Source organism: Aotus nancymaae, unplaced genomic scaffold, assembly GCF_030222135.1.
Source record: "Aotus nancymaae isolate 86718 unplaced genomic scaffold, 86718_ANA_hifiasm-v0.15.2.pri h1tg000002l, whole genome shotgun sequence".
In the NCBI taxonomy this organism is placed as follows: domain Eukaryota; kingdom Metazoa; phylum Chordata; class Mammalia; order Primates; family Aotidae; genus Aotus; species Aotus nancymaae.
In genome coordinates this window covers 56,154,376-56,177,987 of record NW_026988413.1, presented here as the reverse complement: position 1 = coordinate 56,177,987, position 23,612 = coordinate 56,154,376, and the positions used below count along the sequence as shown (strand labels likewise).

Below are 23,612 nucleotides of genomic sequence, written 5' to 3'. Positions count from 1 at the left end.
AACATGCCTAGCCACTTATGTTTCTCTTTGAATAGTCCAATATATAAATAAAAGTCTACTCTAAAAGCATTTTAGAAGAGAGATGATAGAAGGAAAAAATTAAATAGAAAGGGAAAACAGTGAAGGAATTATACGAAAACAAAAACCAAAACCTGGGTATTAGATAATGGGACAATGTAAGACTTTCCAATGTGCTAGACTGGCAGAACTAAAAGGGATCTTAAATATCATATAGCCAACTTTTTATATTATGTATTAGATAAATGAGACTACTGTAAGTTAAGTGATCTGCCAGTTCACAGGTAATTAAGTTATAGAGCACAAACTAGATCCAAGATTCCAGAGACTTCCTGGTCAAGTGTTTTTAATTGCTCACACTGAGATATGTAATAGGGAGTATTATTAATTTCTAGACCCAGTTATTTTAATTCTTGTCTTACATAAAGTGTGCACAAGAGTTCTAGCATAATAATGCACCATAGAAATCTAGAAACTATAAGTTAAAAAAAGTCCAGAGAAATCAACACATTTTAAAAATCAGTAATTATCTGGTAAAAGAAATAAGAGAAAATAAAATTTAAATCTACAGTATTTGCATTAGACTTCAAACTGCTCAAGACTTTTACCACTATTTGCATTACTTCTATATATTTAAGTAGACAAGCATGAATGCAAATTTACTAGTTTAATTTTTTCATGTTTTAAGTACTATTAAATAAATGAACCAGTAAGAATGATACAGAAAAATAAGACTTTTTAATTATTTTTGAAGTTTTTGTAACAACAATCTCTAGTCCCCAAAAAAAGTCTTTATTAACACCTGCATACATCTACAAGTTCCTGAATTTCAAAAGAAAGAATAGCATAAAAGAGAAAAATTATAGACTGTATCCTCTATTCTTGGTCAGTTAAATGAAAACACTAAAAGATGAAGAGTGGTTTGGTGACAAATCACGGTTTAAATCACAGACAGAAACAAATATACACATATAAATGTTTTTTTTCAGGGTAAAGAAATGAGGTCAGCAGGTTACTAATATAACATTCCAGTAATTATCTTATATACTGATAATCACTAAGTCTTATCCTTGAACTACAAGAATAAAATTTAAAAACTCACTCTGTTCATTATCATTCCACTGATTTCAAGTACAGACATGTCTGCTTTCTTACAATCGTTACCTTCCCATACTATAGCACTTATTTTTTCTAATCCAGGGTGGGAACTATGGAGCCAGGGCAAATGACTCTATAAAAAAAAATTAGGACAGATATTGATCACATTTAATAAATAAAATGTGTGCATATAAAATAGAATATATGTCTCCATATACACATACAATTTTAACAAAACTAAAAACATCAATGTATGTTTTATAAATGAAACATATAGATCTGTGCATAGCTAATATATTTATTATACACACAATTTTAAGACACTAAAATTCTATCTTAAAATTAGTTGGTATATAACTGAACATATATCATAAGAAGTTACATGTACAAGTTGAGAACTTTCTGTAACAAGTATTAGACAATCTAAGTTCAAAAAATACTAAAACGTGTCAGTAAAAATACTTAGTTGTTAATCAGTCTGCATAGCTGAAATATACTAATGCTAAAAGACAAATGGATATCAACTAGTTCATAGTAACCATTTTCCAACTTACGATCATTCACTGAAAAAGAATATGACATCCGAGATTTGAATCTCTTTGAAAGACTACAGAGTGCTACAGTCTTATCCCGAAAAAGACTCTTCCTTACATACTTAACCTTTAATATCTGACTTAGTTATCTTTCTGATATTTTAATCCAGCATTTCTCCAAAGGACCAATTCAACTTTTTTTTTTTTTCATATAGAGCAAATGGTACAAAACTGAAGCACTCAGCCTTCTAAGTAGCTTGGACTACAGACACGTGCCACCACACATGGCTAATTTATTTTTAGTAGAGGTGGGGTTTCACCATGTTGGCCAGGCTGGTCAATCTCCTGACCTCAGGTGATCCACCGGTTGTTGCCTCCCAAAGTGCTAGTATTACAGGTGTGAACCACCGTGCCCAGCCCCAAAACAGAGCAGTTGAGTTAATGATAGCAACAAAATTAATGACACACTAAACCTTTACATAATCAGACTTCAAAAGGAGAAGTAACACTAAAAGATTAGACCCAGAGAGAGATCAGTTTGCTTGTTTACATTACAGTATTTCTAGCATATTTTTAAGGAATCATATACTTCTCACATTTTCTAAAAATGATAGTTTTGGCATTTGTAGCAATCTCAGGAAAATAATCAATAGATCTCTGACATTCTAATATTAAAATTTTATAATATATTCCATTAAAAATAACTTCTAACAATGAACAGAAGAATCTACTCCAGGTACATTTATTCTTTAGAAGACAAAATGTGATTAAAATATGGTAAAGAAAGTTTCTTGTAAATGTTTAACGCTTTGCTCTAGGGGGAGTAAAGTTGCATAGATTAACTTCAACAAAAGTTGAATAATAATAATTCAATAAGAAAGCAGAGGTGGAAAATTTTTATCTTTTCCAGAGATATAGGATTTTAATATACTTTAAATTTCATGGTATACATTTCACTACTTGAGGTCCTGAAGAGTGCTAAGATACTAGCTATTAACTACCAACTTAATTTCTCAAATGTTATTTCCTAGTTTATCTCCAAACACAATATTCCATTTTGGGAAAGAAGGAATCTTTACCAAAATATGTATCAAACTTTCTTCAGAAATTTAATAATTGTTAAACATAATGGAATCAAAAAGCCAGAAACAAGAAGTGCAAGAAGCTAAAAGGAAAGAATTGTTAAGCTTGAGAGGCAACAGATTTCAACCACTGATTTATAGACTTTTTTAAACTCTCAGTCTGGAATAGTAAATTAAGATCTTCCTAACTACATGAAGAAAGGAATATCAATACCAAGAAACCCCATCTAGAGACAGAAACAAGAAATCAGGACATTCTCATTGTCCTTCCAAAAGTACTCCTTTTATATCTAGCTACTTGCCAGTTACTCTAACTAGCATCTGATATTATTTCTAGAAAGCCAAAAGGCAAAAGAGAAGACAGCAACTAGAAACTGAATTTTAAAAGATTTAATTATATGTTCAATGTTGTGTGTAGAAACTTGAAAAAAATAAATAAAAACTAAAAGACTGCTATCTGTGTGCATGTGTGTGTCTGTGTGTGTGTCTGTGTGCGTGCATGTATGAAATGTACAGTGAAAAACAGTCTTGTTGAATTATGTCTTCAGTGTGGAGTACAGCATCACATGAAATACTTTTTTTTAAAAGATTCAGGGAAAAATCAAAGCAGATAATTCCATTTTATAATTTTATCACACACGTTATTCTGAATACATTTTCTTATTTTCTTTCTTTATGCAGTTCTTGGCTCACTGAAACCTCCGCCTTCTGGGTTCAAGTGATGCTAATGCCTCAGCCTCCTCAGTAGCTAGGATACAGGTACCTGCCACCACGCCCGGCTAATTTTTGTATTTTTAGTAGAGACAGGCTTTCACCATGTTGGCCAGGCTGGTCTCAAACTCCTGACCTCAAGCGACCTGCCTGCCTCAGCCTCCCAAAGTGCTGGGATAACAGGCATGAGCCATGGTCCCTGGCCTCTAAATACATTTTCAAACTAAAATTTAGAACTTAAATTTTTTTTTTCCTTTGGAGACAGCATCACAGCTCCAAAAATTTATAACTTTTAAAACAATTATTCTTTTCCCTTATTTAAAATCTCAACTGCTTTGCTCCTTTGTTAATTCAAAACTACCTGAAAACCTTAATGCTAAAATGGTGGCATGTTTTATTTCAAATAAATTCACCATGACAACCACATACTGGTGTTTCCAACTGCGGGAATGCAGCCATTTAAAGCTTTATACTTACTAAAAAATGAATTTCAGCTGAATACAGATTTATATGTTATTATATATTCAGCTATAGAGGAGGTCTAGAGGAGAAAAGTTTTCTCCTTTGGAAATGTTTCAAATACTATTTACAAATAAAATAAAACAAACAATAAAACAAAGATACACATTCGGAAATATTCTGATTAGAACATACTAATTCAAATGCTCAGTGTTATTTCATGAGAAGGGATTTTTCCATCTTTATGGTAGGCAGACAAAGCTCTTCCAAACCTAACGGAGACTGGTTAAACAAGAAAAAAACAAACAAACAAACAAAAAAAAAAAACAGGTAGCTTTTTAGTAAAGGGAACTAATTTCTATTACTTAGCTACTAGTAAAACTAAAAACATGAGCTTTATGTTTTGAAACCTGAGAATTAAAAATCTGTCTAAGATCAAGTCTTTAATCTAAAAGCAAAACCAATATAAGCCTAGAATACCATAATTACATATACAGAGTAGAACACTAACAAATTTTATCTTACCAAAAAAGCAGCAGAGTAGGAACAATTTACTCTGCATAGACATCATAAAACAATTTTTAAAATCATTTAAGAAAGGCCTAATTGGCATGTGTTGAAAAAATTTAATTTTGTTTCAAGCACTCAATATTTATTAAATATGTACTGTGTACTTCACACTGTGTGATACAATATTGAGAACACATGGTCCCTGCTTTTATGCTGTTTATTGTCATCTCTAGGAAAATAACTCACAGGTATTTCCCTCAATCTCAACTCCAATTGTTAGTCTCAGTGACTTAGATGAATATGCAGATGACTCATTCAACATCCTATGGTTTCATGGATTGTTCATTGTTTTTTCATTTTTCATTTCTTCATTACTAGGGACTCTAAACTACTCCCATAGCCACACCCTAGATCTTGCCACCAAATGAAACTGTTCTACTTCTAAAAGGAATCTACTACAACCTCCCATCTTACCTGGTCTCTCAAACCTTCAATTCTAAAACACTTGTTCCCTTGAACACACCTATCCTTAAATGTATCAGTCCCTTCCTGATTTCATTTCATTCTCAGTCTAACAATCTAATGACTAGACTCCCACCAGATCCACCATTTCAATTATCTCCTCTCCTGTCCCTTGAACAGCAACTATTTATTGAGCACTTACTCTGTGTGACGTTGGGCACATTACTCAACTCGGAGCAATGTAAAATGAAAATAAACTACATTACCACAAGTTGTGAAGATTAAATGCATGAGATAATTTATCTAGATTACTTTGCACAGTGTGTGGCATAAGCAAATGCTTACTAAATGTCAGATATAATAATTATTACAACTATATTCCAGAAAACATCACATAACTGTATATAGCACAGGCAACTACAAATTCATGGCTTCAAATTCCAGCTAGACTCTCCACAATGTACCAAGGCAGTGTGATTGTTTTGATGTGTTCATTGGCTAGAACTCTCTCTCTCTCTCTCTCTCTCTCTCTCTCTCTTTCTCTCTATCTCTCTCTCTCCCCCTTTCTGTCCCCTTTCTCCATTCCCCACAAATGGTAACTTAAAGCCTTCACCATCATTGAAAAGCCTCCTATTGTATCATCTCCCTTATTGCCAGTAGATCCCTTGGACTCTTGCACTTCACAGAAAAGGGATCATCAGGCAGTAACTCTCTTATCATCTGGCTTGCTCCATGCACTCATCCTTATCCTCCTATCTCAGAAGAGGATGTTTTCCTCTTCCTGTCAAATGCTAAGCTTCCTGATTATGATTCCCCTCCAGAATTCTAAGAAATCTCATTCCACCAGTCAACATTTTCTCCATACCTCCTTGATTCTATTTTTAGTAGAGACAGGGTTTCACCACGTTGGTCAGGCTTGTCTTGAACTCCTGGCCTCTAGTGATCCACCTGCCTCAGCCTCCCAAAGTGCTGGGATTAGAGGCGTGAGCCACTACACGGCCATAGCCATGCTTTTTAAACGTCATTCCCCATTCTCACTCCTCAGCCCCTTGTAGTGAAGCTTCCTTTCCCCTAATACTTTTCCTGTGGCTGAAGCCTAAATTAATGGATCTATTTTTTTAACTGAAACATTTCAATCCGATAGAGAATAATAGTAACAGTAGGTTTTATCACATTTTAACTTCTCCCTTATTTGCATCAGATATTTAATAAAATATCACAGGTAAATCTGAAACCCACTATGCACCCTTCCCTTCTTTTACTCCCCAGATATATTATTCTAAATTTGGTGTATATTATTCCTTTGCATATCTTCATATTCCTGCTGCATATGCTTTTATCCATAAACAATATGTAATATAGTTTTACACATTTTACAACCTTATATAAATAGTATATATCTAAAGTAAAGGCAGCTTGCATTTTTCATTTAAAATTATATTCAAAAAGATTTATTCATGTTGATATACGCAGCTGAGTTCATTCAATTTCACTGCTGTACACTGTTTTACCACACATCATGATTGATTAATTCCACTATTAGTGGCTATTACATTTTCAACTTTCACTATCATGCACAATGTAATTAACATTTTTTAATGTGTCTCCTTGTGCCTGTCTCCTAAAGTTTCATTCTAAAGTGGAATGAAAGGGTTCTAGAATATATAGAACTTCAATTTTACTATATAATGACAAACTGCTCTCCAAAGTAGCTGTAGAAATAAACAACAGCATTAAAGGGTTCTTTCTTCATATTCTTGCCAATACTGAAATTTATCAGGTTTTAAAGGTTGACGATTTGATCAATATAAAATAGTGTCTCAACGCCGGGCGTGGTGGCTGACGCCTGTTATCCCAGCACTTTGGGAGGCCGAGGCGGGTGGATCACGAGGTCAAGAGATCGAGACCATCCTGATCAACATGGTGAAACCCTGCCTCTACTAAAAATACAAAAAATTAGCTGGGCATGGTGGCGCATGCCTGTAATCCCAGCTACTCAAGAGGCTGAGGCAGGAGAATTGCCTGAACCCAGGAGGCGGAGGTTGCGGTGAGCTGAGATCGCGCCATTGCACTCCAGCCTGGGTAACAAGAGCGAAACTCCATCTCAAAAAAAAAACAACAACAAAAATAGTGTCTCATTGTTCTAATTTGTATTTCCCTAACTAATATCAAGGCTGACCATCTCCACTTATATTTTATTAGTCATCCAGGTGAGTTGCCTGTTTACATCCTTTTATTTTTCTATTGAGGTATTTGTCTTTTACTTATTCATCTGTAGGAGTTCTTTACGTCCTGTATGTATTAACACTCTGATAGTTAATGTATTGGAAATATCCTCTCCCAGCCTGTGGCTTGTCTTTTAACATACCCAAAGTTTTACATTTTAAGATACTCAAATTTACCTCTCCATTTTGTTTGAGCTTTTTATATCTTGTTTTTAAAAATTCTTCTCTAACCTGAAGTAACAAAGATTTTTCTCCTATATTTTCTTCTAAATGTTTTAAAGTTTTGTTTTTCACCTTCAGAAACTATTTGGAATAAATTTTCATATGTATCATCATTTGACTCATAACCATATAATCCATTCTTTATCTACTGATTTGTAATGCCACTTATCATCTCATATTAGTGATCCATTATAAACACATGTCTATTTCTGGGTTTTCTATTCTGTTCCACTTGTATATATGTTTATATATATATCTACACCATACTATCTTGAGAGTATTAAATTTAAAGTAAATTTTTATATCCAGTAGGGAAAGATCCCTGTTGTTCTTCAAAATTGTTTTTGCTATTCTTGATATTTTGCTCTTTAATATGGACTTTAAATCACTCTAACTCCAACCAAAACCAGACAGAGATAGAGACTAGAGCTCCCTTATTTCTACCATGTAAGGATACAAGGATAAGATAGCTGTTGTAAGGCAGGAAGAGGACCTTTACCAAGAACCAATCATGCTGGCACCCTGATCTTGGACTTCTAGGCTACAGAACTGTGAGAAATAAATGTTTGTTGTTTAAGCCACCCAGTCTATGGTATTGTTATAGCAGAAGGTTCTTTGATAGCTATGCATTACTCTTTTATTAGACTGAAAGTTTTCTTTTTTTTCTTGTTTTCTGACTTTACTTGGTTTTATTGACAGAATTAGATGAAGAGTTGGATAAGAGAGATAAGGTGAGGAAGAGTGAGAATTTTAAATGAATGGAGAGGTCATTCACTAAAATTCTGAGTGCAACAATAAAAACAGATTTATGAGGGAGGACTGGCTAAATTTGAGGTATTGGTACGACATTCAAATAAAGATATCCTATAAAACTGTGCTGTCCAATATAGTACCCTACTCACATGTGGCTATCAACATTTGAAATGTGGCTAGTCTGGAAGGGCACAGTGGTTCACGCCTGTAATTCCAGCACTTTGGGAGTCTGAGGCGGGCAAATCACTTGAGGTCAGGACTTGAAGTCCAGCCTGGCCAACATGGTGAAAGCCTATTTCTACTAAAAAATACAAAAATTAGCCAGGCATGGTGGCAGGCGCCTGTAATCCCAGCTACTCAGGAAGCTGAGGCAGGAGAATCACTGAACCTGGAGGCAGAGGTTGCAGTGAGCCAAGATCAGGTCATTGCACTCTGGGCGACAAGAGTGAGACTCCGTCTCAAAAAAAAAAAAAAAAAGAATTGTGGCTAGTCCAAAATGAGAAGTGTTTATGCTGGAAGATTTAGGATTAACATACAAAATATTTCATTGATATGTTTCATGTTATACATTGAAGTGATACTTTGAATCTAATAAGCTAAATAAAACAGAATTTCCCCTTTTAAAAAAATTTAATTAGGCTACCAGAAAATTTAAAATTATATATTTGACTTTCATAACATTTCCATTGGATAGTATTACTACGAGCACTTGGAGATACAAATTTGATATTCATGAGATGTAGATTTATGAATATAATCTTATAGGTGGAGTTTAGACCAAGGTGTACATGCACCTGGTCATAAAGTGTGTTGCGTAAGAAAGTACTAATGCACCTAACACACGATTTGACTTACAAAATTCAATTTACCAGTAACTTTTCAGGAACATACACAACCATAATGTAAGTACTGAGATTCTATGTTTTGATGAAGCTAGACCACAGCTCACATAACAAAAATTATAGAAATATAAGCTTGAATGTAAGCTTCTTCTTCATCTCTGTAAAATTTGAACATAAACTCAAAGAAGCTTGACTGATAACTCCACATAAGCCCAAACCATAAACCAACCTGATGAAAAGGGTCGTCTCTATATTCTTTTTTCACACATGGATTAATTTGAGGATTTTCCACATCTGTCTCACTGGTACAAGATGAATGGCATTCTGCACAATGTAACAAGTCTTCCCATAACACATCTTCTGTTTCAGATTCTGGCCTTGCACTCTCAGAATCCTGTCTGGAACTTGAACAGCGAGAGCTGCAACTAGTACCCGATTTAGGGGCATCCTGAAATCAAGATATTCTTTGACATTAATACAATTTATGTACCCTTTCCAACTCAAAGGATTCTATCAGAACCCATATATTGATACTTTTGGCTAAAACAACAAATATAACCTCAAAGGACAGTGAGACAGGAAAACATTACAAAATATATTAGTTTTTATTCAGTAACAAAATACCCTCACATCAAAATTTGATTTCATATTTCAGCTCAGATATTACTTTGCATGCAAAGGTTGTAACTATTTTCTCTTAAATTTTATATGAAGTTCACAACTCAGGTAGGCAGAGACTAAATTCATATGATCTGCACGGTGAACATTAACTGACTTTAATTGATGTTATTAATGGTGATACCATTGGCCTTCCATATCCATGCATTCCACATCTGCAGATAGAAAAACCAATATTCCTGGGATGCAGAACCAACAGTTTTGGAGACCTGGAGGGCAAGGACTGATTTTATGCGTATCAGGTTCCACAGGGCTGACTGTGAGACTTGAGAATCCTTGGATTTTGTTATTTACAGGAAGGCCGGATATCCACCAATCTCCTGTGGATACCAAGGAATGACTGTATTTTCTTATTATAGTCATTTTGAGGATTTCATCTATCTACTGTTTTTGTTTCGCAAACAGAAATGAAATAAATTAACATAAAATTGACATCTAAACCAAGAAGGTAATTGCCAACTCATGTTCTTGAGATAATCTGTGGTATAAAAGTAAAAAACTAAAACAAGTTAAATAATTTCTAATCAGTTTACTTTATCTGGGAGATTTTAACGTATAAAATAAAGAATAAAATTGTGATTTAAATTAATTAAAAATAATTTTTACTGAACAAATCATGGTAATGGCCATCCTTATGGCCAGGTATGTTCAAATTTGGGTTTTTTTTTTTTTTTTTTTTTTTTGCTTTCCTCTGTGACTAGATTTGTCATGTACCTTTACAATGTGTTATATTTATCCCTTTGTCTTTCCTGTGCTATTATCGAGTTCAGACTTTATCATTTACACCTTCATTGCTATAAGCACCTCCTAATTGATCTTTGCCTGAAAGGCCTCCCTCGTCTGTCCAGAATAAACTTCCTAAAGCACAGCTGTCCTTTGACTCCTCTAGTCAAAATCTTTCCTTGGCTTCTCACTGCTCTCCTGGAAAGAGTTCCGATTCCTTCACTTAGAATGCTCATCTTCATACACGCTATTTTTTGACCTTGTCTTCCACGTCATACCACAACCTTTTTCTCCAGTGACAGTGGGCTACTCCTGAGCCCCCTAAGCATGGCTTGTTCTTTGTTTCATGTTCCACTCTACGACTTAATTATGCTCCTACCTCTTATCATTCTTCCTGCTCTCCTTTAAAAAGCTGTTAAAAATTAACAGAGCATGGAATACAAACCCGGCACAAAGCAGGGGCTCAACAAATGCTACCTTAAAGCCACCTACCCAGAGTACTCACTTTGTCCCTGAAGTGACTTATTTCATTTTTTTTGAGACAGAGGCTCACTCTGTCACCCAGGCTACAGTGCAGTGGCACACAATCTTGGCTCACCACAACCTCCACCTCCTGGGTTCAAGTGATTCTCCTGCCTCAACCTCCCAAGTAGCTGGGATTATAGATGCACGCCACTGCACCTGACTAAGTTTTGTGTTTTTTGTAGAGATGGGGTTTCACCACGTTGGCCAGACTAGTCTTGAACTCCGGACCTCAGGTGATCTGTCCACCTTGGCCTCCAAAAGTGCTGGGATTACAGGCATGAGCCACCAAGGCTGGCCTGAAGTGAGTTATTATTATTTATATTCATTTGACAGTAAATTTTGCACTGCTTTCCAGAATCAATCAATCTCTCTTTCTATCTATCTTTCTATGTATTTTTTTTGAGATGGAGTCTCCCTCTGTCACCCAGGCTGGAGTGCAGCGGCACTATCTCAGCTCACCTGCAACCTCCACCTCCCAGGTTCAAGCAATACTCCTGTCTCTTGAGTAGCTAGGACTACAGGAGCCTGCCACCACACATTGGCTAATGTTTGTGTTTTCAGTAGAGATGGGGTTTTACCATGTTGGCCAGGCTGGTCTGGAACTCCTGAACTTAAGTGATCCGCCCACCTTGGCCTCCCAAAATGCAGTGATTACAGAGGTCAGTCATAGCACCGGCCTCTTTCTTTTATTTATTTATTTTTTGAAGCAGGGCTGCATAGCTGGGACTACATGAGTGTACTATCATGCCTGGCTAAATTTCGTTTTGTTTTTTTTTTTGAGTGATGGGAGTTTCACCATGTTACACAGGCTGTTCTCTAACTTCTGAGCTTAAGGGATCCAACCACCTCAGCCTCCCAAAGTACTCGGATTACAGGCATGAGCCACCGCACATGCAGCCAAAAAAAAAAAAAAAACATTAATAAAGGTAGTTTATTATATGTATCTTCCGATGAAGGCTTGCTAATCAGATTTGGAAATAAGTAACAGGATTAAAGGCCTAATGACTTTAACTGAAACTAATGAATGATTTCAGGATTAAGAATATATCTATAATTCTTTAGAAGTGTTTTTTTTTTTTTTTTTTGCCAAATACTGATTAATAAGTGGGTTTTTTTTTTTTTTTTTAGACAGAGTCCGCTCTGTCACCAGGCTGGAGTGCAGTGGCAAGATCTTGGCTCACTGAAACTTCCGCCTTCCACCTGCTGGGGCCAAGCCATTCTCCTGCCTCAGCCTCCTGAGTAGCTGGGAGTACAGGTGCACGTCACCACGCCCAGCTAATTTTTGTATTTTTAGTAGATACGGGGTTTCATCATATTGGTCAGGATGGTCTGGACCACTTGACCTTGTGATCCGCCCGCCTCAGCCTCCCAAAGGGCTGGGATTACAGGCGTGAGCCACTGCGCCTAGCCAAGCAGGTAATTTTACAAATGTAAAAATCTGGCTGGGAGCAGTGGCTCGGGCCTGTAATCGCAGCACTTTGGGAGGTTGAGGCAGGTGGATCAAGGCCAGCCTAGCCAATGTGGTGAAACCCCGTCTCTACTAAAAATACAAAAATTAGCCAGGCATGGTGGCCAGCGCCTGTAATCCCAGCTACTTGGGAGGCTGAGGCAGGATAATCGCTTGAACCCAGGAGGCAGAGATTGCAGCCAGCCAAGATCGCGCCACTGCACTTCAGCCTGGGCAACAAGAATGAAACTCCATCTCAAAAAAAAAAAAAAAAAAAAAACACAAAAAACTAAAAATTGTTGCCTATAATTGCCTACATTTCAAACAGAATCTTATCTACAATATTTGTGTGATTAATAGTGAATTTCACTACAAATTGCCAAATAAAGTCTAAAAAAAGAAAATTGTAGAATTGAAGAAATCAGTTCAAGTTAACCACATTTTTTTTTTTAGGAGACAGAGTCTTGCTCTGTCACACAAGCTAGAGTACAGTGGCACGATCTCGGGTCACTACAGTCTCCACCTCCTGGGTTCAAGCGATTCTCCTGCCTCAACCTCCTGAGTAGCTGGGATTACAGGGACCCACCACCACGTCCGGCTACTTTTTTTTTTGTATTTTTAGTAGAGATGGGGTTTACCATCTTGGCCACACTGGTCTTGAACTCCTGACCTCATGATCCACCCACCTCAGCCTCCCAAAGTGCTGGGATTACAGGCATGGTAAGCCACCACAGCTAGCCTATTTCAAATCTTTAGATAGCTAAAACTGAACACAGAACCAAAATACACAGAGTATTTATTTGAAGAGAATATGGATTTATAACATAAATGCTTTTTGCAGGGGTGGAAGGAAAATTGTTTAAAAAAACTCAGAGAAGTTAAATAATTTTCCCAAGGTCATTTAAATAGCCTAATTCCACGCCCATGGTTTCTTCATTATGCTTCTGATCAAATGTTACCTTTATTAGATGAAAAGCTAACCTACAATTGGGAGTAAAAACTGAAAAATATTTGTACAGTTGAACAGAGCAGGACAGAGTAGGAAACAGAACAAAGGCTTTAAAGAAGCTGTAAGTTCCTTAGGACACCTGCTGCATCCCAGATAAGCAAGTAATTCCTCCCAACAAGAGACTGGAAGAAGTCAATCAGATATGGTAAATAGAAAAAGGCCAAAAACGGGAATTAAATGAAAGTCTACACATTAAATAAGATTCCCACCTCATCCCCAGTTCCCTTGGTGCCAAACACCAGAGCAGCCTGTTTTACTATCTACTACTCCCATCCAACCAGAAGACAGGATGATTCTTCCCTAAAAAATAGATGCTCCTAAAAAGCTGATCTATAGATATCGTCATCTGGGAGGCTTACAACAAATGGATACTTTCGTGACCATTTTCTTACAGTACAGCCCACCAATCCCATCCGTGCACAAAATACTTCCCCAAAGAATTTTCTTTTTCATTTTGTTTTTCTTTTATCAATTAGAATACTTTTATAAAGAAAAATTAAAGTTCAAACTATTCTATCTTTAGCTCCCAAGTGTTTCTGAAAAGACCTGGCTCTCTATCATATTATAAGAGGTTTCATGGTCATTTTGTGTATTTCCTGCAACAAATAAGAATCAAGAATCAGCCACTTCTTCAAGAAGCTGTTTTGTTTTTGTTTTGTTTTGGTTATTTAGTGATAAATGGCACAATCTAGGTTCTAGAGATGCTTGCTCATTGTGTTTGGGTGGGTCCAAATGATTTTTTCATGCCTCACTCTTAAAGGAAAAACACTACTAGTAATTTGAAGAGAGTACAATAATTTATAAAATAAATTTTAATTTATGAATAAAAACGCAAAAGCACCACGAATCTTCTGTTTCAATTTTATTTATTCAAAGAAGGCTTTATTTTGCTTTTATTTAAAAAAAAAAAAGCCCTTTAAAGCTGGTTTAAGAGGAAAAATTTTTTAGAACTGAACGCAGCTTTTAAAATATCACCTAGTCTACATACTTTATAAAGAATTGTATAGCCTTATTTTATATTTATGTAATTCCTTATATCATTAAAAAAGATGTAAACCAACCAGTGCTTACTATCAGCCTTACTTAGCTGGAAATAAAGATTTTAAGTAACTTTTTAATTTCAAAGTTAACATTAGTAGGTAGAATAATGTTCTCCCCTTCAAGAACCCTCATCATTTAAAATACAGTTATAAACCCAGAAGAGCAAAGATTATGGAGTGAGAAAAATACCTTTACTGTCAAACAATTTATTCTGTAGAATAGGGGTCAAACAGCCCTCCAGCTCCCTTCCAGCACCAACTGACTTCTAACAGTACACAGAGTAAGACAGAATTTTACAAGGTTTAGGAACAAGGGACAGTACACCAAATGACATGGGTGAAGAGGCAATGAAGCAGACACATTGGCATTAGTATCTGTCTAATGGCAGCCAATGGGAACAGAAACACAACCACAATCACCAGAAAGATTAACCAGAGACATGATCACAAAGAAGAGTGTGCAAAGAATAGTAACTCTTCTAATCTTAATACACTGAAGGCATTCATATTCTAGCAAAGCATAACGTGATTTTTTACAAGTTTAAAGGAAAAAGATACTAATAGTAGAAGGTCATGTTTATCAAAAAAGTGACATACAGTGCAATTTATTTGCTTTAAAGCCAAATTTTCTACCCTTAGATCAGAAACTGAAAATTCAATTGAATGAAATTCTGTTTTATTTAAATAATTTTAAGCTCAAGAGATATGATATAGTTGAAAAGGGTTTAGAGAAACTAAAAATTAATAACGAAAAATGGAAACAAAGAAAAAGTGAATTTTGCAGTATGGGGATATTTAATAACTGGTGACAGCAATATGAAGGAAATCACTTAAAATAAAAACTTTGCTATGATCAAATGTAGAAAACCTTTCAAATTGTGGAAAAGATGAACATAGGAGTTTGCAGATTCTCTCTCCTGAATGATCTTCTTTAAAAGCAAAAAACAAACAATGTATGAGTCTTCAAAGATAACGTACAAAATGAGCTCAAATATATGGCTATTAATACATGTGCAATACATAAACCCAAAACTGCTATTTTATAAATCCAGATCACATAACAATGATAAATACTGATAATAATATGAAATATTTATTTCAACAATTTTTAATTGTTGAAAGAAGTTATAAATTAGTAACATGTAAAACAGACATGTATGTATATACTTAAGGACAAAGTATTACCTCATTAGGGTAATGTTTCTTATAATGATGTGACTTTCTATTCCGAAGAACGCTTTCCGAAGTCCTGTCCATATGACGACGTAATCGGTATCCTGTTTCAGGACCTTCCTCACTGGAGACTTCATCAGAGACATTTGTTATTGTCCTTTGGGTATCCTAATTTGGGAGTACACAAAGAGGATTTTAGGTAATTTCTAAGTGAACTTTCTCATAGCTTTTAAACTATGAAATCTGAAATTACATTATACATACAACTTCAAAATACCCTGAAGTACCACAAAGTAACTAATTAGTATAACATGATTTTCGAAAAAGAAGTCTTAAATCAGTGACTATAATTTTAAAGCATTTTTACTTTTAAAAGTCCTTCAATAGCCATTTGTCAAATATCCTGTAATATTTCTGTTCAAAACATTTGAAACAGCTTCCAAAAATAAGAAATATACCAGACACAGTGGCTTATGCCTGTAATCCCAGCACTTTGGGAGGCTGAGGTGGGAGGATTGTTTGAGGCCGGGGTTCTAGACCAGCCTGGACAACACAGTGAGACTCAATCTCTTAAAATAAAAAATCAGCCAGGCATAGCAGGGCACACCTATAGTCCTACCTACTCAGGAGGCTGAGGTGAGAGATCACTTGAGCACAGAAGTTTTAGGTTGCAGCGAGCTGTAATTGTATTACTGAACTCCAGCCTGAGCAATATATTGAGACCATGTCTCAAAAAAACAAAAAAATTAAAAAGAAATATAAACGGGAGAAAAGCAGAAGAGAGACCACTTAAATGAAGGTAAAAGAACATATACTATTTTTTCAAACTGAAAAAGCCATCAGTAAGACCTACTACTAATTTAATAATGGTTTATGAGGCAAGAGGAAGTAAACAGCAACTGCATGTGTGCACATGTCAGACAACATTCTACACATACCAATTTGTAAAAGATATCCAGAGTTTAGAAATTATTAAATTAAATTACTCTAAAGCATAAGTTTTATTGATATTTTCATGTTCCTCATACAACTTTACTAAGAAATATTAATACAAGCCTGAAAACATGTTTGAAAGCTTTATGACTGAAAATTTATCTGCTGAATGATAACAGTGATGAGAGGCTCACATTATCAGAGCTAAATGCTGGGAAAAATCTAAAATCAGTAAGGGACTATATTCATTGCAGGCCCATGCTGTTCTGTGGCTACTGGTACTGAAAATACATGAACATTCAAGTAGTAACACATATATACTTTACTCAAAATTAAAGAACCCTCTTTTCTTTATTTTCCTCAACACAGTATATTCATGCTCACATTCCCAAATGTAACAGAGGTAACATCTTTTGACTCTCTCTCTATATATATATTTTTACTATAACAGCTTCTAAAGAATAAACTGTTACACCAAAAAAATTCAGGGAAGAAAAGACATGACATTGCTTTGTTACAATAAACCCACAGTCTCTCTATTTTAGAAAAGTAAAGAAATAATTGTACTCTTTAACGAATATGTACCCAGTAAGATTTTTTTTCCAGATTAAAAACAAAACAAAACAGATGTGTTGACACCACAGGTAATGAATACAGGAAAACCAAGATATCTTCTTATAGAGAACACGAATGGAAAACTGGTTTTCTAGTTCAGGCTTCTAAATAATTTACATGTTCCACTTAATGCAAATCTTACACACACAGAAATAGGGGGAAAAAAAAGTAAAGCTTAACAAACAACTGTAAATTATAAACTGCTTTCCACATTTTGGGGCTGGTCACAGTGGCTCATGCCTAGATCTTTGGAATGCTGAGGTGAGTGGATAGCTTGACTCCAGGACTTCGAGACCAGCATGGGCAACACAGCTAAGCCCTGTCTCTACAAAAAAAAAAAAAAAAATTAGCCGGGTGCGGTGGCGCATGACTGCAGCCCCAGCTACTCAGGAGGCTAAGGCGGAAGGATCATTTGTGCCTGGAAGGTTGAGGATGCTGTGAGCTGAGATCGCACTACCTCACTCCAGCCTGGGTGACACAGTGAGACACTGTCTCAAAGAAAATGTTTTGGAAAAATCAAAGCCATCAATTCAGAAGGTGTCAGATTATACTGTTAATCAAGTTTAAGTTTAATCACAATACTTCATCTCATTTACAGTTTCATCAGTGTTATAAAGGCTCACAGAATTAATTCTGGAGAAAATACTTAGTTCAAGGGCAACTACTATATCTAAGTCACTTCACATTAGCTAATATAAAATCACACAGGCAAATTATTTTAAAAATCACACTTACTTTGCTAGGACCATTCCTCAGTGTTCCTGTGTTCCAGGCTGTCTCTTCTGGTCGAAGAGTTTCACACTGAGGTTCATGGTTTTGTATTCCATCTTCATTGCTTTTAACAGTCTTTTTCCCATCAAGGGATACATAGCCATTGTCAGTTTCAGTTGATTTATCAATAGAATTCTTTGCTTTCTTTGATCTAAAAATAAAAATATGAAGAAGAATGTTTGGACTTAGCTTATTTTGGATAGGTAACTGACAGAAATTATAATCTGTTAATAATTACATCAGATAGCTATTTCTATGAATTTTAATGACCACCCTATTTGTATAATAATTTAGAAATATATCTAACAGCTAATATAAATGTGTAAATTAATGTCCTATTTCAGCTTATTATAAGGGTTTTGAGGTCTTACAGATAACAATTCTAGGAGACATGCCTTAACTTATCAAAAAATTCTTAGCAAATCATCTGGTCTTTGAGCAAAATCTAGAATCAAAATTTTGCCCATTTTATTATGGTTAATAATATATTTTGAAGTTTTATTTAAAAAATGGTCTGATTGTCAGATTGAGTTGCAATTCGTGGTTTAACTTAATTTTAATACTCTTAATTTCCTCAAATACTTTACCATTATTATATATACACAAATATCTCTGATAAATTCATTTTAATATACGACTCATTTTAATATACAATGAAGACACAGATCTTTTGTAACATAAAAAGATATGGAAAAAAGGAAAACTTTAAGTTTCTAAATAATGGAAGAAGTGAAAAAGAACAATACAAAGAAAATAAAGAAATAACCTCTTTCACCCACTGAAATAATCTCTGGAAAAGATATTAGTAATCATGCAGTTTATAAATATCTAAAGGGCTAGAATTGAAGATATTTATAAGAATAAAATTTTTTTCAACAAATAAAATACAACATGGGAGATAATAGGATGTTTTATTACTAACAGGCAAACACTTGGAGTCCTCTTCGAAGACTTCAGTGGATGAAAGAACAGTTATCCAAAGGAAAAGGTTAGTAGAAATATAAAGATAGTCCCACACAAAATTAAAATGTGCTCAATGCAGATTAAGTCTATCATCAAACATTTTTAAAGCAATTATATTTAAATAAATTCCCTTGAATTTTTGTCAGAGGTATCAGTTTTGCAAGTAAGGAAAAATAAAATTAGTATATTGCCTTCAATTAGGTCAATCCCCCCCAAAAAATGTACACAAACCAAAAAAAACCCACATTAGTTTTAACACTAAGTTACACAGTTCGATTGAAATCTGTATTTTAGAACTAGGCAGGACCTTAAAACTCACCTATTCTAAATGTTCATTTTGGAAACAAGGAACAAGAAGAAGTCTAAGTGACTTATTTAAGGTCACACAGCCAGTTAGTAGCAAAGCTGACACTAGAGTACAAACCTTCTGACTATAAAGTTAATTATATTCTCCATACTATCTCAAACTGCCCACTGTCCAGGAAATTCCCTATTAGGATTTCTTAACATACTCATCAACCTAGAAAGTTTCTATCTTATGTAAACAGGCCCCTTTCCTTCCTGTCCTTCTCCTGCAAGGTTCCTAAAGGGGGCAGAAAGACCATTATTTCCCATATGTTCTACAGAGCTCCAATGCTTTTTAGTCATTCAGAGCACATCTCCACAGAGTTGCAAGACTGAAAGGCCAAATCTCCAGATCCTTTACTCTCTGTATGATCCTCAGAAGCATGGAGAGACCAAGGGAACAATAAACCATGGGAAAAAGAGGATGGGGAGAAGGAGGAACATGAATTATAGGAGACTGGAAGATCTGCAAAAAAATTGAAAATTAAAGAGGACACTTGTTACTTTCTCTGTCTGGGAAATAAAGTGATAGACACATTAGTTATTAATTGTTCTCTTCACCTCTCCCTTGAACACTGTGCGATGTGCAGATGTGGAAAAAGACCAAGTGAAGTTAAGTTACCTGATATCCTGAAAATGTCAGAAACTCAAAGATAAGGAAGAGAGAATGTACTGGAAAGGTTTTTATATAAGGTTCACGAAAATTAGACTGGACTGAGAAGGGAGAGGAAAAGAGGGATAAATTAGGTGAAAGAAGATGGAAAAGTTGGTACAACCATTAATCAGACACTATATGCAAGACGAGAAATTTATTTAGGAAGAAAGACGCAACACTGAGAAATGTTAGTAGGCAGCTGAAAACATGAGCCTGGAGACCAGCAGTCAAAGGAGAAATAGTGGCTGAAAATTTGGGAATTTGTAAAATGAACCAGACTCTATAGGGTCAAATAAAAAAGGTGGAGGTAGAGTGGTGAGGGTGGGCCTAGGAAAAAGGTCTTTGAATCTGTAATAACTACCACTTTAAGCATTTTTCTAAGAAGAATGTATTCTTTCCTTAACAGGGCAGTGTAAATACTATGTCAAACCAGGGGAAAGAGTACTGGCAGCATTCATCCCATATGATACATTTCAGCTATTTCTCACTTCCTCCCATCCTTATCTCTGCTTCTTTCCAATCTTCTCTGGGTTATCTACCCCTAACTCCTCAAAATTCATGTAATACTCTCAGGAGACAAGAACAGTAATTTACTAAGCTGTAGTAGGTATTTGATGCTTCTCATGAGCCATATGGAGGTAAGTTGCAAACTAAGCTGCAGTGGTGAACGAAAAATGCTAAATATAAGTATTACTCTCAGAGTTTACAAACAGAGGCAGCCTGGTAATAGCTGGTAATGAAAGCACTTGCAAGAGTATCAGTGGAGTGGGACAGCAGAAGCAGCTGAGTAATAGTCAATATTGGGGACGATATCAGAGAAGAGTAGCAGGTACAGCTTGGCAGCATTAGAAGATGACCTACATAAAGGGGACTAACAGAATAAGTAAACATATTGAGGATAATGTGAATCAGATTTTTTTTTCTCTGATAGAGAAAAAAAACATAAACACAAAAAGGAGAAGAGCTAGAATGAACCCTGCAGGAATATTTGAATTGGAGCTATCAATGCTAATTGATGGTTTAATATAAGCACCCAATACAGGAGCACCCAGATACATAAGGCAAGTTCTTAATGACTTACAAAGAGACTTAGACTCCAACACAATAATAGGGGGAGACGTTAACACCCCATTGTCAATATTAGACAGACCAACGAGACAGAAAAAAAACAAGGATATCCAGGACTTGAACTCAGACTTGGACCAAGCAAACCTAACAGACATTTACAGAACTCTCCACCCCAAATCCACAGAATACACATTCTTCTCAGCAGCACATCACACCTACTCTAAAATTGACCACATAATTGGAAGTAAATAACTCCTCAGCAAATGCAAAAGAACGGAATTCATAACAGTCTCTCAGACCACAGTGCAATCAAGTTAGAACTCAGAATTCAGAAACTAATTCAGAACCACATAGCTTCATGAAAACTGAACAACCGGCTCTTGAATGTTAACTGGTTCTTGAATGTTGACTGGATAAACAACGAAATGAAGGCAGAAATAAAGATGTTCTTCGAAACCAACGAGAACAAAGACACCATATACCAGCATCTCTGGGACACATTTGAAGCAGTCTCTAGAGGAAACTATATAGCACTAAATGCCCACATGAGAAGCAAGGAGAGATCTAAAATCAACACCCTATTGTCAAAATTGAAAGAGCTAGAGAAGCAAGACGAAAAAAACTCAAAACCTAGCAGAAGACAAGAAATAACTAAGATCAGAGCAGAACTGAAGGAGATAGAGACACCAAAAAACCTTCAAAAAATCAATTAAATCCAGGAGCTAGTTTTTCGAAAACATCAACAAAGTAGACCACTAGCCAGATTAATAAAAAAGAAAAGAGAGAATAACCAAATAGATACAATAAAAAACAATAAAGGGGATATCACCACAGATTCCACAGAAATATAAAACATCATCAGAGATTATTACAAACAACTCTATGCACATAAACTAGTAAACCTGGAAGAAATGGATAAATTCCTGGACACTGGATCCTCCCAAGCCTAAACCAGGAAGAAGTAGAAACCCTGAATAGACCAAAAACGAGGTCTGAAGTTGAGGCAGCAATTAAGAGGCTACCACCTAAAAAAAGCCCAGGTCCAGATGGGTTCACAGCCGAATTCTACCAGACATACAAAGAGGAGCTGGTTCCTTCTGAAGCTATTCCAAACAATCAAAAAAGAGGCAATCCTTCCCAAATCATTTTATGAGACCAACATCATCCAGATACCAAAATCCGGCAGAGACCAAGCAAGAAAAGAAAACTTCAGGCCAATACCCTTGATGAACATAGATGCAAAAATCTTCAATAAAATACTGGCAAACCGATTGCAACAGCACATCAAAAAGCTTATCCACCATGATCAAGTAGGCTTTATCCCGGGGATGCAGGGCTGGTTCAACATATGCAAGTCTATAAATGTAATTCACCACATAAACAGAACCAAAGACAAAAACCACATGATTATCTCAATCGATGCAGAGAAGGCCTTTGACAAAATTCAACAGCCCTTTATGCTAAAAACCCTCAATAAATTAGGTATTGATGGAATGTATCTCAAAATAATAAAAGCTATTTACAACAAACCAACAGCCAATATCATACTGAATGGGCAAAAACTGGAAGCATTCCCTTTGAAATCTGGCACTAGACAAGGATGCCCTCTCTCACCACTCCTATTCAATATAGTATTGGAAGTTCTAGCCAGAACAATCAGGCAAGAAAAAGAAATAAAGGGTATTCAAATAGGAAAGGAGGAAGTCAAATTGTCTCCATTTGCAGACGACATGATTGTATATCTAGAAGACCCCATCGTCTCAGCCCAAAATCTCCTGAAACTGATAAGCAACTTCAGCAAAGTCTCAGGATACAAAATCAATGTGCAAAAATCACAAGCACTCCTATACACCAATAACAGACTTAAAGAGAGCCAAATCAAGAACCAACTGCCATTCACAATTGCTACAAAGAGAATAAAATACCTAGGAATACAACTAATAAGGAACGTAAAGGACCTCTTCAAGGAGAACTACAAACCACTGCTCAACAAAATAAGAGAGGATATAAACATATGGAGAAACATTCCATGTTCATGGCTAGGAAGAATCAATATCATGAAAATGGCCATACTGCCCAAAGTAATTTACAGATTCAATGCTATCCCCATCAAGCTACCAATGACCTTCTTCACAGAAATGGAAAAAAAAACCACCTTAAACTTCATATGGAACCAAAAGAGAGCCTGCATAGCCAAGTCAATTCTAAGCAAAAAGAACAAAGCAGGAGGCATCACACTACTGGACTTCAAACTATACTACAAGGCTACAGTAATCAAGACAGCATGGTACTGGTACCAAAAGAGAGACACAGACCAATGGAACAGAACAGAGGCCTTGGAGGCAACGCAACACATCTACAACCATCTGATCTTTGACAAACCTGACAAAAACAAGCAATGGAAAAGGAATCCCTGTTTAATAAATGGTGTTGGGAAAACTGGCTAGCCATGTGCAGAAAGCAGAAACTGGACCCCTTCCTGACACCTTACACTAAAATTAACTCCAGATGGATTAAAGACTTAAACATAAGACCTAACACCACAAAAACCCTAGAAGAAAATCTAGGCAAAACCATTCAGGACATAGGTGTAGTCAAGGACTTCATGATCAAAACACCAAAAGCATTGGCAACAAAAGCCAAAATAGACAAATGAGACCTAATCAAACTCCACAGCTTCTGCACAGCAAAAGAAACAGTCATTAGAGTGAATTGGCAACCAACAGAATGGGAAAAAATTTTTGCAGTCTAC

General features: G+C 35.7%; 1 protein-coding gene across 4 annotated transcripts in view; it reads right to left on the bottom strand.

Annotated features, from left to right (window-relative positions):
* Positions 1-23,612, bottom strand: part of PHTF2 (putative homeodomain transcription factor 2) — a 175,374-nt gene that overhangs the window by 18,263 nt on the left and 133,499 nt on the right. For 3 of the 4 annotated variants that reach the window (XM_012466553.2, XM_064374907.1, XM_064374912.1), the window contains 4 exons: positions 17,794-17,980; positions 15,523-15,678; positions 9,145-9,363; positions 1,121-1,249 (listed from right to left, as the gene is read on the bottom strand). In XM_012466553.2, the coding sequence (XP_012321976.2) occupies positions 1,121-1,249; positions 9,145-9,363; positions 15,523-15,678; positions 17,794-17,980 (691 nt within the window). The remainder of the gene's footprint in view (positions 1-1,120; positions 1,250-9,144; positions 9,364-15,522; positions 15,679-17,793; positions 17,981-23,612) is intronic. The other variant, XM_064374913.1, reaches the window with a different exon arrangement.